This window comes from Delphinapterus leucas, chromosome 5 (assembly GCF_059928025.1).
Source record: "Delphinapterus leucas isolate spDelLeu-1000000601 "Yukka" chromosome 5, BTC_Dleu_Yukka2, whole genome shotgun sequence".
Classification (NCBI taxonomy): Eukaryota; Metazoa; Chordata; class Mammalia; order Artiodactyla; family Monodontidae; genus Delphinapterus; species Delphinapterus leucas.
Genome location: NC_143133.1, coordinates 89,727,125 through 89,744,879, shown reverse-complemented (window position 1 = coordinate 89,744,879; position 17,755 = coordinate 89,727,125). Strand labels below are relative to the sequence as shown.

At 42.5% G+C, this 17,755-nt stretch overlaps 1 protein-coding gene across 1 annotated transcript in view; it reads right to left on the bottom strand.

Annotated features, from left to right (window-relative positions):
* PARM1 (prostate androgen-regulated mucin-like protein 1) overlaps positions 1-11,645 on the bottom strand; it is a 96,747-nt gene extending 85,102 nt beyond the window's left edge. Inside the window, exons 1-2 of the mRNA XM_089911265.1 lie at positions 11,548-11,645; positions 9,466-9,857 (exon numbers count right to left, since the gene is read on the bottom strand). Coding sequence (XP_089767391.1) covers positions 9,466-9,857; positions 11,548-11,645 — 490 coding nt within the window. The remainder of the gene's footprint in view (positions 1-9,465; positions 9,858-11,547) is intronic.
* Positions 11,646-17,755: the final 6,110 nt, after the last annotated feature.

Genomic DNA, 17,755 nt, shown 5'->3' with positions numbered 1-17,755 from the left:
GAAATTCAGGATAAAGATCAGGTTTCCAGGACTGACTGTAAATATGTTCATCCTTTGGGAACACAGGAAAGGAAATCTAATGATGCAGAAATAATCATAGAGCGGCCAGGAAAGAAAGAGACCAGAAGGGGAAGGGCAGACTGGACGCTACAGCCAAAGAGCCTGAAGTCAGTAATCAAACACCTCCTCAAAGTATGCTTGACAATTTCAAGGGGTGGGGGAAATAAAAGAGTAACTGACAAAAAAAAAAATAAAAATGTTGGTAAGGTAAGTCTCACTGAGAAGGTGACATCTGAGTAAAGGTTTTAGGAAGGTGAGGGAATTAACCACATGTATATTTAGAGGAAATATGTTCCAGAGAGAGGAACCAGCCATGGCGTACAATAAGGAAACCAGTGTGGCTGGTGCCAGGGGAGCAGAGGAGAGGTAGAAGCCCTGGTCCAAGATGAAGGGGGAGCAGCTCAAGTGGGTCTGGATGGCTGCTTTAAGGACTTGGGCTGAGATTTCACTCTGAGCACAACAGAAAGCCACCGCAGAGCTGTGAACAGAGCAATGTCGTCATCTGATACATTTCCACTGGATCGACAGCTGCTCCGTAGAGACTACACCTTAGGAGGAAAAGGGTAAAAGCTGAGAAGCCCGAGAGGAGGCCCCTGCAGGATTCTGGGAGAAAGAGGAGTGGGGCTCACACCACAGACAGCAATGGAGGTGGCAGAAAGTGTCTGACTTTATGTATTTTAAAGGCAGGGCGAACAGATTTTCTTGAAGCATTGGATGAGGGGTGTTGAGAGAAAAAGAGACTCAAACATGACTCACGACTTTCAGCCTAAGCAACTGGAAAGTTGGAGTTGCCATTAATTGGGATGGGGAAGGCTTCTGCTGGGGACTATTCTGGGAGAAAAGTCCAAGAGTTCATATTTGGACGTGTTGCGTTTAAGATGACTGTGAGATGAGATGGTCAGCTACTGATTTTCTTCTGACCAAGTCAATCGCCCTCAAAGAACATAAGTTCCCTGAGGGCAGACTTCTATTTTGTTCATTGCTGTATCTCCAGAGCCTTAGACAACACATGAAGATTCTCTATTAAAAATTAATTTAACAGGGACTTCCCTGGTGGTCCAGTGGTTAAGAATCTGCCTTCCAATGAAGGGGACACGGGTTTGATCCCTGGCTGGGGAACTAAGATCCCACATGCCACAATGAAGATCCCACAGGCCGCAACTAAGACCCGACACAACCAAATAAGTAAGTAAATAAATAAATATATTAAAAAATTAATATAACACATATTTGCTAGGCACTCATTACATGTCTTGCTCTGTTCTCCATGCTGGGGACACAGCCTGGACAAAACAGCTAAAATTCTCATGCATCTTATATTCTAGGAGTGTGAGGCGGATGTGCCAATGAAGTAAAATAAAATCTTCTATGCATTGTTTAATAAACTTTTGTTGAATGTTTACTCACATGGCACTTGATGTGTATTATCATAACTCTACAAGGAGGAGACCGAGACCCCAGAGTTGGCATCACACCAGCCTGTCTTCCTCCAAAGCCTCTTCCACCATACCATGTAGCCTCTCAGAGAAAGTAACACAAATCCCATCCTCATCGGGTAAATACCAGTGTTGTGTTTCTCTCCAAATAAGCATTGAATGGGGAATCTGCTCAAAACAGGACTCTTCGTGAAGAGCAGTCTAGGAGGCCAGCCCGGAAGCGGGCAACCCCAGGTCACTCAGCCCTCCTTCATGCAACCAAACCACGCAGCTGAATTCCTCTTGACATTTCTGGGCATTTTCTTATTCTTCTGCCCCTTTCACAATGCTGAGGGTACCTGAATTACCTGCCATTAAGGGCTGTCACATCCGTTTCCTCTGAAAGGCTCAATTTGCAACCTTTCACAAAACTAGAAAGGTGTACTAAAAGAGGATGGATGTGCATATACATTTGAGAAGGAATCTCTTATCTCCTTCACCTAAAAATGAAACTTGATGAATTTTCCATTCCCAGTAGCAGCATCAAGGAGGTGGTTTGGTCATTAGTAGCCCACAGTAATTTCAACAATCACTTCCCCCTCGTTCAGCCACCTGACGTTCTCTCCATCTCATGCAACAGACCACTCCCAGCCTCTTCCACGTATCCTATGCAGAAATTCTGAAACAGCCATGGCCCCTGCCCTCTGTCCATTTCTTATCCAGTTTCCACATGGAATGTGATATCACACTTCCTTCCCCTCCTACATTTCCTAGAAGGTAAACGATGAATGATCATTTATCCTCAAAAACTGATAATTCTTTCTCATGCTCAGACCTGTCTGAACAGTTCTTCAAAAAGGACAATTCCACGGCTCTCTCCTCTGGAATGCCATCTCTGACAACATTGTAATTTTTAAGACCAAACATGCCGAGTTCCCTTTGGTTGGGTGATGGCCGTATTCAGCTTGATGTTACCTCCCACGCAGTTGACCCATCAACAGCGAGAATTTCCATGACCAGCCGAGTGTGCGATCCACCAATAACTTGCCTCTTTTCCCAAACCAACAAAGCGGTGGTTCAAGTCCACCAGATTTCTCTAGGACCCTCTCATGGACAAATGGGCTTTGAGACTCCCTCATGTAATTCTGAGATGTACTGAGTCCTCTCCTAATGTGACACATTACCTTAGCTCAATAGAATGACCAGAGTCTTAAACATTTCCCTAAACACATATAGCTTTTGCATGGTGAATAAAGAGGGCATCCTTTTATCTTTACAATAATTATTACTGTTCTTCCTAAAGAATCTAAATTACAGTACAAAGCAAGAATCATATAGTGTGGAGGGTTTAACAATGAAATAACTGTTCAACGCCAGTATAATGGTAGCTGCCTGTCGTCTACCTGTGGATCACAAAAGCTTTTCCAATGGAAAATGAAAAGATTTTATAAGGGGCAGACAACCCCAGTAACAACCCATCGTGGATAAAACAGTGGGTGAAAAAACTCTCTCAGGAATGAGGTTATGCTTCTGGACTACACAAGCTGGCAAGAATATCATAATTTTAAAGGTAACATATATTTTAATAACCCCATACAGGGAAATATAATATGTTCTATCCAGTGAGAAGCTTGAATGATAGCTTTAAGTTTACAAGCATGGCCAAAAAAATGAAAAATGAATTATACCTTCCCTCCTCCAATTCTTCTCATGTGCAACACCTGCCCTAAAGTTTCTGTGCCCTTATTTCCTCCTTCATGGAAAAGAAAATCAGGTGTCAGAATTTGGACTGTAACTGGAAGATATTATCATCAAAGCCGTATTCTATCATGCATCTTATTTTGTATTGAATAGACATGTTTTCTAAATATCACACCTGGTAACTTTCCACAATTTTTTTTCCACTTAACAAATTACCTAGTCGCAGATTTGGCCTTAAGTATAAAGGCACAAATTTCCACCACAGTCTAATTGCTGGAAGGATTTTTTTCCCCCAATCTGCCTTGAAATTCTGTCTAATATGCTGCTTCAGGCCCCATATAGCCACAGATTCCAAGTGATACCTATAGACCTATCCTGCAGGAATTATGCAAACCTTATATAATAATTGTGAGATGTGTTAAGATCCTGGCACAGAAGACAGCATTGAAATCCAAAGCTGTTTTATTAACTTTCTTTTTTAATCAACTGCCTGCTGGATTCTGGAAGGCTCTTAGCTCCAGCTCCTATGCAAGAACACTGTTACCATTTCAAATAGTATACTGTTTGTTGTTTTTTTTTAAGAAAAGGTCACAAAAGGGTAAAGTAATGTAGCCTCAGGGAGGCTACAGAAATCCCACCGATTGTTCAGAAAATCACAACAGTGCACAGTAAATGGATATGCAATCCGATTCAAAAAGTTCCATTGGAGAGCTGCCTCTGAATCCTAACGTTGTAAGTTGCTCTCAGAGAGACAGAGCTGCTTTGAAATCTCCGAGTCGTCTTCCCATGAACAGATTGTAATGAATGAATGAAATGGAGTGGGATGGCTAAAGCCGGGTGGGGCAGGGTTCAAAATAAAGCCAATCCTATGTCAAAGCCATTGCACTGATGAACCACACATGGAAGGCCAAAGGTAGAGTTGCTAGAATACAGGATGATCAGTTACATTTGAATTCAAGATAAACAACGAAGAGTTATTTAGCTTAAGTGTGTCCCAAGTACTATGTGGGATAGACTTAGAAATCACTGTTTATTTGAAATTCAAATTGGACTGGGCAACCTATATTTTTAATTGCTAAATCTGGCAACACTAGCCAAAGGAAAATTAAAACAGCTTATTTTCAATTGACATTATGCCACCTTGCACCAATGAAAAGCACAGATGACAACAATTATATAATCACCTATTTTGTTGTAAATGATTTCGATTACGTATAAAATGGCAGAAGTCTCAAGGTTTATAAACGATATTAAAACAGGTAAAAGAAATGGGCTATGCTGCATTAAAGGATCATGAAGACCATTTCAAGATCCACACCTCAGAAAATCTGATGTTACATCAATCCCCGTCCTTTAAATAATTTAAGCTGTGACTACGAAATGTCATGCCATGAACTACATACACAAATCGGTCTTAGTTTATAGTAACCCTACTTGCACATTAACTGGATGATAACCTATTAGCCCTGCACTTGCAACAAAAAAGCAATCGTTGCATAAGGCAGGTACCCACTATTTGCCTACCTCTTTTCATAACCACTGCTGTCTTCTAAATGAAACATTAATTTTTCCTAGGCAACTGTTTTATTCAATACCTTGCTAGCAAAGCAAAGACAGCCATCTCTCTGTATCTGTGGGATCTGCATCAACCTTGGGCCAAAACTACTGGGAAAAAAAATTCCTGAACCCAAAAAGCAAAACTTGAACTTGTTGCATGCTGGTAACTATTTACACGGCATTTACATTGCGTTAGGTATTACAAGCAACCTAGAGATGATTCAGAGTATACAGGAGGATGTGCGTAGGTTATATGCAAATACTACACCATTTTATATAAGAACCTTGAGCATCTGAGGATTTTGGTATGGGGGCCAGGTTCTGGATACTTAGGGATGACTCTATTTGATTCCTAAACTAACGTATCCAATTTCAGTAACTTCTAAAAGGGAGAAAACCATCGTGCATGTTAGAGCAGGATTCCTTTCATTGGGTGTTAAAACAGTCAATACACTTTGAAAATATTGTTTAAATGTCCCTCTTCGTTGTTTCCAGTGGATGCTGTACCCCCCAGCCCCACCCCTGTCCCCCCAAAAATTGTAGTTTAAGAAAATCTGCTCCAACGGTGCCAATATTTGGCCAATATTTTTCTTATAAAAGCACAAGCACGATGAAAGCACCACTAGACCAGGCCCAAATGGACCAAGTTAAATTAGACATCTGGCCATTATTGATGTTTTTGGATTCTGGAGAGAGCCATTCTGGATCATTCACATGCCATGAAATGCCTTTTCCTAAGTTGTTTGATCAGAATTATCCAAAATTTGTGGCTCTGGGAACCTGACCTTAAGGTTTGGCTGAGTTGGGCTTTTGAAACACACCAGTCTGCAAAAGACTTTGTGGAAGAAATAGCATCTTCCGTGAGACTTGACTTCTGTTTGTTACTGAGCGTTTTTTGGACTGTTGTGCTAAATTTGAGCCGGCAAATTATTAACCTTTTCAAATTAGGCATTTAGTAGGCTCAGCTGAATCTTTTCTTAATTTGCACATGAGTGTTTGCCAGAACAGCTGGCATTGTGCTGGAATATTAGTTCAAATCTTCAATTTACATAGTCCAAGCACAGACACGTAAACTTTGGACAGGATGACCTAACTGGTGCCAAACACAGTCAACTTTATTAATAAGAATAAGAGCAACAACAACTGCTAACAGTTATTGAGCGCTTACTATGTCCCAGGCATTATAGGTATATCCAGTTATTTACCACTTTTAACAGTCTGATGAAGTTTTATTTCCCCATTTTTGTAGATAAGAAAACTTGAGAGGTTAGATTACGTGCCCTAAATGATACAATTAGTAAGTAGTAAAACTTCGCTTTGTACTGACGCAATCTAGCTGCAGAACCTGCAGCCGTGCTTCACCACTGCGCAACACTGTCTCAGTAAATCTATCCCATAATAATGGAGAACTTCCACCTTCTCAGGTAGGTGACACAGACTTCAGGGGAATAGGACGTAACCAGGCTAAAGGGATGCAAGCCACCCTTCACCTCCACTCCCAACCAACCTTAGGCAACCTTGCCGTTCCCATAAATGTGTGTGCATTTTTGGGTTTATTTTTAACATGTTTATGATAAGATTTACGATATGGCTTTAATATGCTTATGATAAAGCCCTGCCATATATCAGGACCTATACTGAGAAGAGAGCCATAAATGTGTAGGGTGGGGTCTTCCTTTGAGGATAAGGACGTTCGAGATGTTAGTCACTTGGAGAAGAGCTAGCTGACAGGCCTGGGACACAAACAGGCTCTCTAGCTGGGTGGCAGACTGGAATCTAGCTCTGCTGGTCTTGATCACCAAGGGGCCAATAAGTCAGCTTGGGTAATGGGGCAGATTGCAGTACTCTCCCTGGGGTGGGGCAGACAGGGCAGAACCTAAGGCAGGAAAAACTGGGTCAAGGGATTTTTGCCTCTCTTACCTATGCTTGTTTCCCCTTGAACTCCTTGAATGTTTGGAAAAGGACTCTGGGAAGTTCCAGTATACCTCAGATGTCTCAGTGAGGGAATTTTTTAACATATTGAGCCATAGAGCACTGGAGAGCAGCAACGACGGTGGTGGGAATGAAAGAACTGAATCTAGAGAGGAGAGGGAGAGGGATGAAGATGGAAGCTTCCTGTGGCCTGCCATCCTCCCTCCATTCTTGGTTCTGCTGCCTGCCCTTGGAGGTTCTGGCTTGTAATTTAGAGGCAGTACTCCTGTATGCCTAGAGTACTGGCCTTAGAGGTGTTTGGGAACGGTTTGTAAAACAGCCATGCTAGTTTTCTACCCCAATCAACTCTGACAGAACTGAAGACAGCCCACGGTTTCTCTCTTCCTTCTTTTTAAAATACAAGTGAATAAGTGTAGAGATCTATTTTTGCTGTGTTGTTGACAATGCACAGGTATTTACAAGTGTCCATTATACAGGCTGGACAAAACACTATGTATATGTATTGAGTAGATTAAGATAAAAAAGTCCCCTGCTAAGCCCCATTCCTGGCTCAAGAAAGTATCACCTCAAGAGTTTTATGGAAAATTTCCTGAATTCTCTAAAGATGGGGTGGGGGGAAAGCAACTGCCTGATGAAACTACCTAGAGCTTTGCCAAGGGAGCCCCAGGATGATCCACTGAAACACGCATGCCACTTTCATTTCAAGAACCCTTGTCCCTCTCTCCTTTACAACTTTTTCTAGAAAAGTTATATTTTAGTTTCTCAAAACACCTTACTTTGGGATGTAAACAACCTTGTACGGTATTTATGCCTATTTTTATATTATTTTTCTGATAACTTATTGCAAGTAGCTCTAACAACACACTGACCCCCGAAGAGATTCCTTCAGAGGCACAAACTCAGAGGAAAGGATGCTTCATCAACTCAGGGAGATGTACTCAGAAACATAACTATGTCTTCCGGGGTCAGGGGAACCCCAGAACTGGGAGGCTGTGATCTTCTTTGTTCTGGCTTCGACACATGTGTGCAGGGATGAGTGAGGTTGCGCAGTGGGTCCCCAGCTACCAGCCTCCTCAGTCTGGGCCGTGAGCAAGGTCAAGGTTCTTGCCACAGCAATAGCGAGGCTAAACTCTAAAACTAGCCAAGAAAAAAAATAATAAATTAAAAAATATATATATATCTTGAGCTCCTTAGGGAGGAAAAAACCCCACAATACACTGCCTTAGTAGGGTTAATCCCGGCGTTGCCAACTGCCAGAGTTGTTAAAAAAATAAAAATTAAAGACAAGCCACTAAATAAAATTAGCCAACAAACCTACCTACCAGCTCTACTGGCTCACTGAAGGTTTTCTGAGCCTCAAGCCTCATGAAAGGATTTCTAGAGAGGAGAAAGAAAGGCACCTTTCCTGTCATTTCGTAAACGTCTCTTGGCAATCCCGGGGCTAGGGAGTCGGCTGTCACACTTGGGGATACAGGCGCTACCAGCCTGGCCCAAGGCTGTGCAACCAAAGCGGCAGGAGACCGGGAACCCTCTGCGGACGCGCCTCCAAACCTTGCAGACACCAGAGAGAAAAGGGAGCTTTCTCAGGCGTTCAGCAAGTAGAGGAAAAAGACCCGCTCTAGCCTCAAGTTGGGAAACTTTTCCTCAAAACTGCATTATCTGTTGTGAGCTGCCTGGAAACCCCTAGCTTCTTTTCAAGGGATTGTAACGACTTGTGTCCACAATTACAGGAACCCAAGCAATTCAGGAGGAAAAAAAATACACACACGGACTACAAGCATGAGTCAAATGGCTTGTGTATGTGGCTTTGGAACATTCTTATCTAAACACGCCGGTGTCCCCGCACTCGGGCTGCTTTTTCCACCAGTGCCTCATCCGTAGTCAGTTGTCCCTTGTCTGCCTACATTTTCTGGAAAAACTGGATACTCCACCCTCAGACTTAAAGAGCTGCTCTGAATCTCTCCTCTACGCCCACCAAGCCGAGCTCAGTCCTCTGGCTCCTCTCTCCCCAGGCCCTGCTTGGAGGCCGCTACCATCCGTGGTCCTGAGGCCAGCGATGCGCGCGTGGGGAAGCCGTCCGGAGGGTGAGTGTGTGTAGGGGGAGTGGGTGGAATGGGGAGGATGCTAGTTTTAGCCAAGTTAACAGTTTCTGCCAGGGCACATATTTGGGGGGAGTTTCCAGGCCACAGGGTAGAATTGCAAATCCCCAGGGGTGATCACGAGCTCGAGCCGGGTCGGAGCAGCTTCCCTGAGACTGTTAAGGCCGCATCACCCCCACGCGTAACTAGGAAGGGTCGCCGGAGATGAGAGACCACCAAATCTCGGGGAACGCAAACCAGCCCCGCCGGGTGCGCGGCCACGGCTTAAAGCTTTCCCAGATGCGATCCCCCCTGCTTCTCCTTCTTATCCCTCCCTGAGACCAACCGCGTCAAGAGGTCTGGTGCCCAACTCTGGCAGGGTGTGCTCGGAGACCCGAGAAGCCTCTAGTTTCAGTCAGTGTCGCCAACCCGGGTTTCAAACGCATCGTGCAGCCACCTGTTTCACAAAGCCCGGAGTTTGTGCGGGCGCGGGCTGCGGCCGGAAGAACCCTGTCATCCCCTCGGTCCGGCTCGGCCCAGGATCTCCAAAAACGCACATCGCTCTAAATCCAAGTGCGCACGCAGCTCTGCGAAACGCTGGAGGCTCGCACCACTCCGGCCCCCAGCGCGCGGCGACTTATTTCCCGGTCTCCCCGGTTCAGCCCCCGCCCCCAGCGCTGGTCGCCGGGCCAGCCCTCCGCCAGATTGGCGCCCCAAAATACCTGCCGTGAAGATGCAGAGAGCGAAGAGAGTCTTGTAGACCATGGTACCCTGGTGCTTGGTGCCGAACCCGGCGCGGGCAGCGGGAGAGTTTGCCGGGACTGACCGAGCGCCCAGAGCGCGGGCAGCTCCTCCTCTGTCCGCTGGCTGCGGTGGGAGCCGGGCGACCGGGCGGCGGTAGGGGAAGCTAGGCGAGCGCCGCGCAGCTCCGTCAGCTGCTTGTACTCCGGCGCCCGGCGCGCTTCTGCTCCATCCCAGCCGCCCGGGCCGCCTCCGCCGCCGCGACTGCTGCCGCCAAACCCCTCCCACCCGGGTCCCGCGGAGATGACAAGGCCACCCCTGGCCTTTCCTCTCCCAGCCCTCGTGTCCCGGGAGTCGCGGCCCAGGGCGGCCTCTGCTGGACAGTCAGGGCGCGAGACCCGAGTCTCGACCCGGTTCAGCAAATGTTTGGGGCGGCTAGCACTGTGCTGGGAACTAAGGGGAGGCAGAGAAGTGGGAGCAGATTTCTGCCCTCAGGAATTTCTCTCAGCTTTTCTTACAGGAGTAACAACCTTTAAACACGTGACCGTGTGCCATCTTAGGTGTCACCTCGAAGAGCCAAGACCCCACTACTGCAAGAGAACATACACTTCTTTCCAAGTATGAGAACCTTTTCCTTTTCTTTCATTTCTCCAAACGTTCCTGCATGTACGTTAAACCCTCACACACATTCAACCCCACTGCATTTCCTGGTGCCTGGGCCAGGAGGTCTGCCGTCCTACTCAGCTTCTTACGAGAAGAAACAGTACTAATGTCAGGTAACAGTGATCATGCGATAATTATGAGCCAGGCACCCTACTGGGTGTTGTATCATGATGCTTCTAACAACCCTACGACATAAGAATTATTATTTCATTTTAAAGATAAAAAAACGAAGGCACAGAGAAGTTAGGTAATGTGCTCAAGGTCACATAGCTGGTAAGGGCTGGATCCCGTAACTGAAGAGTTTGTGTACCAGGGCATAATAACAAAGGCTGACATTTCCTGAAAATTGCTGTGTGCTAGACAACTGTGCAGTACAGGTATTAACCAGGTCAAGTTCTCGGAACAATTCTTTGAAGTGGGCACTATGACAGCTTCATTTTCAGGGGAGAAAATGAAAGCGTGGAGAGGTTTAAGTACTTGCCCAAGATCACACAGCTAGCTAATGGTACAGATAAGATGCCTGCCTAGGGACCTGGGGTCATCCCTGTACTATACTCTCTCTTCAAAGCCCAAGGTTTCTGTGTGTTCACACAGATCGAAGCTGATCCTTCACTTAATCCTCTCCACCACCTTAGACTTGCTTATTTTCTACACGTCTATCAGACCAGATGCTAGATCATCTTCCAATATCTATGTTATTATGAGCCTGGTGGTCCCCTAGTCACTAGAGCTGGGATTAAGGAGCCTTCTTAAAGAACTGATTTGCTCAGGACCTAGCAGTGCTGGAGAACAGCTTTCTTTCTTTCTTTTTTAAATTTATTTTACTGAAGTATAGTTGATTTACAATGTTGTGTTAATTTCTGCTGTGCAGCAAAGTGATTCAGTTATATATATATATATGTTTATATGTGTGTATATCTATATATTTTCATATTCTTTTCCATTATGGTTTATGAAAGGATATTGAATATAGTTCCCTGTGCTATTCAGTAGGACCTTGTTGTTTATCCATCCTACAGAACAGCTTTCTTGTTCTGTGACTTCTTTCTCATATACCAGACAGAGCCCCAAGTAGTATTTTCTCACTCCCTCGGGCCTCATGACTTTATCTGTGATGATGTCAGTTCCTCTTCCTGACCCCACCGTCACCACTTGTAGAGCTTGTCACGCTTCCACAACCAGATTAAACTGAGCTCATGTTTTCTCTTTTGTCTTGGTAAATTTATTGATTCTTGTTGAAATGAGAAGTCAAAGATATTACAACCAAATGCCCAACCCCCTTTCCTCCTCCCTGGTCAAAGAAACTGCAAATTTATTTTTATTAAACAAACTCTCTTAATGCTTTTGACCTTCAGGTCCTTCTGGTTTCTAGGCTAATCTATGTGATGATGAAGAATTACTGCATCTGTGTGGTGACTGCCATGGAGGCAGGGACCACACACAGATGGAATTTTGCAAGCATGTTCTGTAAGGCACTGGTGCCTTTAGATGGAGCCATTTAAGTAAGTGACCCTATGACAGAAATAAAGATTTTCAAAAACACTTCACAGAAAAAAATTGTTCAGTTGAAACTCAACAGACATTAATGGAGTCCCTTAGTAGTGTAAAGCATGTGTGACAGGCTTTGATATCTAAGATGATAGTTTTGTACCCAAAGGATTGTCATTCCCACGTATGAATCAGTTAAAATCTCCAAAGCTTTTCGTTGTATACAGAATAGAGTTGAAAATAATTTCTTTAACTAAAAATAATTCATTTTTATTAACAATTAAAACTTTTGATTTATTAATTTAGTGAAAACATATTTGATCACTTACTAGGTGCCAGACCTTATACTAGGCTGTGGGAATGAGACAGGTTGTAATAGTCAAGGTAGGTAGGTTCTGCTGCTGTAATAAACCACCCCGAAGTCTCAGAGGCTTAAGCAATAAAGGTTTACTTCTGCTTATCATCTTCCGCTTTGGATCCAGGCTACTCCCCAGAGTAGATACCTTCTACATTAGGATTCGGTGTTATACTCCATATCAGAAACTGCTTCTATACTCAGGAAAGAAAGAGGAGGAGAGTTATGTGCAGCCATTTATGTCTTCCACCTGGAAGTGACGATTCTTTTCTTTTTAAAATTAATTAATTAATTAATTAATTTTTCGCTGCGTTGGGCCTTTGTTACTACACGCGGGCTTTCTCTAGTTGTGTCGAGTAGGGGCTACTCTTCGTTGTGGTGTGCAGGCTTCTCGTTGCAGTGGCTTCTCTTGTTGCAGAGCACGGGCTCTAGGCGCGCGGGCTTCAGTAGTTGTGGCATGCGGGCTCCATAGTTGTGTCTAGCAGGCTCGAGAGCGCAGGCTCAGTAGTTGTGGCGCACGGGCTTAGTTGCTCCGCGGCATGTGGGATCTTCCCGGACTGGGGCTTGAACCTGTGTCCCCTGCATTGGCAGGCGGATTCTTAACCACTGCGCCACTATGGAAGTTCAGAAGTGACGATTCCGCTCATATTTTACCGGTTAAAGGAAGTCAGTGGCCATGCATAACTTCAAGAAAGCAAGGAAGCACATTCTTCATGGTTGTGATGTATGCCACAGTGGTTAATTGTCCCTGCCATCAGGAAGCTTATATTCTAGTAGTGAGGAGTCAAACATTGAATGATCCCAAAAGTATATGCAATAATTTATTATGTTAAAGTGGTGGGAGATGGGAGAAACAGGTGAACTGTTTTATCGTTGTTTGTTAAAATAAATTGAAAAAAAAAGAGTTCAAAATATATGCAATACTTTATTATGTGAAATGCTATAAATAATAATACCCACTAACATGTATTGAGCTTCCGCTCTATGTTCTGTTAGGGATTGTTTCAAGCATTTTATGTAATCTGTAAACTTTACACTCTGTAAGTTTATCCCAATTTTGCAAATAAAGAGACTGAGAGATACTTAACAAAAGTTTAAGTATGAAGGAAACCAAAAGATGCTAAGATATTATGGCAGGGGGACTTGCACTCCTCATTGGGGTCAGGGATGGAATTTGCATGTAACTTTTTAGTCATGCCTTATAGCAAAAGCCAGTTTCTTCAGAGATTTCTTGGTTCTTTCATAATGCTCCACTGGGATAAAATCTAAGATAAACCTGCCTTTTACTGACTCCCACTCTTTTTTTGATCACTGATTAAATGAATTGCTAGGGTTGTAGACGTTCAATATTTTAAAAATATTGCCCTTGGTTGACTTAGCTTTCGACATCCTAAATTTATCATAATTTATAGATAAAGTCGGGTAATACATTTTAGGTAATATGGAAGTGTTAGCTCTGGACTCTTGGATTCATCATGGCCTAGGAGAGACAGAATAACTCGGTTGAGAGAGCTGGGTAAGTAAGGCAGTCTGTGCAGCGGTTAGAGGCTGAGTTCTGATGTCTATTCCATGGTCCCCATAGGCTGGGTTCCAATCCCCCCTCTTCCATCTACTAACTGACATTACTTGGTATCTCTATGCCTCAGTTTCTTCCTGGCTTCATTGGGAAGATTAAGTGGATTACATATGTGAAAGGCTTGGCATGTTCTAGGTGCCAGTAAACGTTAGCTATTATTAGAGGAGAAACTTTGAGGTACATTTAAAACTCATTTGGGGATCTAAAGTACAAGGAGAAAACATTAATGCCTGCTGTAGCTATTTCTTCATATAAAAGGTTACGAAACTTGGATTCTCCCCTGGGCATTTCCACTCCTGCTACATCTGAGTTGCAGGGGAAAGCTCTAAACTATCTCTGACAGCTCCTCCCCCAACCCCTCATCCCCAAAGGCAGGAGTGCAGCAGTTTCAAGACCCTGATATATTTTGTCTTGGTTTCATTTCTCTTCCCAAGTTGCACTGCAAAAATATCTCCGTGGCTTTTGCTATATACTTAATTACATAACTTTGCTTCTCTCTTAACTCCAATTTCCTTTTAAAAATATTAATCGTAAAAAAGATTAAAGGCAGTGATGCAATATGAGAAAAACAGGAAATTTGGAACTTTGCCAAGAAATATTTGTTTGAACAAAGGCAGTTTTAAAAGCGCACGATGAAACATAATTGTTTCCCTGATTTAAATAAACTTGTTTGGAGCGCTTTGAGGACACTAAACCCCATGTCACTAATTTTTATTTTAATTAAGGAGGAGACCCTTAAAATATTTCAGGAAGGAAGAAACTGGCCTCTTGGAGGTGATGCACGTAATGAAACCGCTTTTTAAACTTGATTGAGTTGATACTGTAGATTTGCATTGTCCAATAGAAGTAAAATACAAATCATATATGTAATTTTAAAATTTCTAAAAGTCATATTTTGAAAAAGGAGAAAGAAACAAGTGAATTTAATTTTAATGCTATGATTTATTTAACTTGATGTATCTAAACTATTTATCATTTCAGCATGTAATGAATAGCAAAACATTAATAGGATATTTTACATTCTTTTTCTTATTGTAAGTCTTCAAAATCCAATGTTTATTCTACATTTATACAACATCTCAATTCAGACTAGGTACATTTTGAATACTCAGTAACAAAACATGGCTAGCAGCTATCATAACGGGCAGTGTGGCTATAGAGAACTGGGCCCAGTCTCTTGCCTTGCCTCACGGATATCTTCTGTAAAAGTACAGAGCAGTGCTGGTGGGACTTTCTTAACTGACAGTGGAGTAGTTGGAAGCCTAAGACTTGCTGATTGCGTGGCCTCTAACCCTCATTAACTTCTCTAAATCTCAGTTTTCCCCTCGATGAAGTGAAGACCGTGATAATCGTTACACCTTACTTCAGAGGATTACCGGATATAATCCTTATATTATTAATTAATTAATTAATGCATGGAAAACATTTAGAACAGACCCTAGACAGAGCGGAGCCTTAATAAATGTTTACTTGTTATATTTGGTAAGAATGGTTATGACGATGATTACAAAATGAGTATTAATAGTAAAATCTTCCCAATTGTCAGTGTAGTATTAGTGATTCCTTACCACTCAGAGGCATTGACAATATTGCTTGTCCCTAGAAGTCTACTTTTACATAGTTTAGAGCAGCATTTATCAAACATTTTGGTCTCAGGACCCCTTTGCACTTCTAAAATTAGAACTCTGAAAACTATTTGTTTAAGGGCCCTTTCAGGTAATTGGGGGTTTTGTTCTTTTATATTGCAACAAAACTCAATAAACAGTGGTTTCTTAAAAGTTAGTAGCAAGGTGGAATCTGAAAGCATCTCAATAAAATTTTCATATTCTGTTACATTAAAATCCATTGGTCTATTTTGCACTTTGGATGTGTCTTTTACCCATGTGTGATTTTGTAACATCATGCATCGATCATATAGAAAATATTGGTTCACTGAGTTACTCAGATCTTCCGAATTTTAACACATTTCATTATACAACATCAAAAACTATACTTGTTTACATCTCCACTCATATCACCAAAAAAGTCTTTAAATATTGGGAAGCTATCAAGTTAGTGGTAGAAGATACAAGTTTGGCAAAATTCTAATTTTCACTTGAAAGCTTGGTTGCTTTCCTTGAAGTGACATCTAACATCACAGAAAAAATGCCTGACAAATATCCAAGTCTGAATAACCATAGTTTGTCTTTTAGTTGTTCTTTTAAGTAAAAAAAAAAAAAGTGGTTAGTTAAGCTTGTGACTCAAGTAATCACATAAGTGCATTTCCTTGAGACAATCACCTCCCTTTGGCATGCAGCAAACATGCTTTATGCATACTTCCCATTTATTTACATAAAATATGAAAAAATATACATAGTCAAAATCAAGATTTAACAAAGTTAATAATTTTTACTCCTCTTTAAGGGAGTTCTTAAGTGAAACATGCTTTTTTCCCCTTTAAACTAGACATGCATTGTGTTGAAGAATACAATGCCTACGAATATAATTTGGAGCCACTGCTTCATTTATGCTGAGGCATAAATGAGGCATTTATGTGAGACATTTTCCCACAATCGCTTTTGCATCATCAATGCAAAAATTTTAAAAAAGGACTAAAAAATTAAAAAGGTAAATAGCATCTTAGTATTATTATGAAAATAGTCTTGACTTTTCAGACCTGAAAGGATCTTGGGGATCCCTAGGAGTCTGTGGACCACACTTTGAGAACTGCTGGTTTAGCAAAAACATCTAAGAAGGTTGCTGAGAACATCAACTGTTTTATCTGTCCAGAGCAGCCCTTTCTTCAGAGAAATTCTCTTTTCTCTTCTCCAAGCAAGTTGTTCCAATAGTGGTTGCATCTTCCTGTGGAGCCTGCCTCTTTTTTCAGTGATTGGTATAGGGTGGACATCAGGCTCTGTCTGTCCTACTCAGTGCACTTCCCCAGGATTTTCAAACTTGGGACCAGAAAATACCACTAATAGTTGTGCTCTGAGATGAAGTTATGGGGTTCTGGTACTCTGGTGGACCACTCCAGCATGTGGAAGGAACTGGTCTGAATTAGGATACAGAAACTTGATTCTTGGAGAGAAGTAGAAATGGGAGAAAAGATGCCCAGTGGCATTTTGGTCCCTAGTCACACTAGTCCCTAGTCCCTAGTCTCTAAGTTTCAACCATATCCTTGCCCTTCTCCCCCCACCCCACCCCCCACTCTGTGAGCATTTTCATGAATTTCCCCTTTTGGTCCAGCTAGTTCAAAGTGGGTTTCTGCCACCTGCAACCTAAAGAAATTGGCTAATGCAGAGGGTAGCAAAAGCTAATTTCCAAAGTCACTCAGTGTTCAGTAATAGTGACTGAGGATAGCTCTTCCCATTCAGAAAAATTTAATTACCAGCTCTGGGCTAAAAATAATCATAATAAAAACATACCACAGTTACGTTATTGAACTGATGTATGGCAGAGCAAGTCAGGATATTCAGCTTCTATTTCTGAAAAACATTCATGTAAATGAAAATGGTTAAGCCCATGAAAGCAAGTGAGGTTCACCATTGATACTAAAGGTTTAATAATACATGATAAATTTGAATAATTTCCACAAATATTTGTAATGAAAAATACAATGAATAACCTGGGCTTTAAATACCTTACTTTTTCACAATATTTGTGAATTTGTCCAATAAGGCCTTTTTTGTGCTCTACACGTATTTTTACCACCATCAATTGTAACACATCTTAGTAGATTCCATTTCAGGTTGTACTGAATTGATGTTTTTTTTAGGTTCCTTGAAAATATTCTTGGACTTCCCTGGTGGCACAGTGGTTAAGAATCTGCCTGCCAATTCAGGGGACATGGGTTAGAGGCCTTGTCTGGGAAGATCCCACATGCCACGGAGCAACTAAGCCCGTGCGTCACAACAACTGAGCCTGCACTCTAGCGCCCACGACCCACAACTACTGAGCCCGCGTGCCACAACTACCGAAGCCTGCAAGCCTAGAGCCCGTGCTCTGCAACACGAGAAGCCACTGCAATGAGAAGCCTGCATGCTGCAACAAAAAGTATCCCCTGCTTGCTGCACCTAGAGAAAGCCTGTGCACAGCAATGAACACCCAATGCAGCCAAAAATAAATAAATTAATTTAAAAAATATTCTTGACTCTAGTTTTACTCAGAATATTCATAGGGTGAATTTTTCGTCATTTCAAACTTGGTGTTG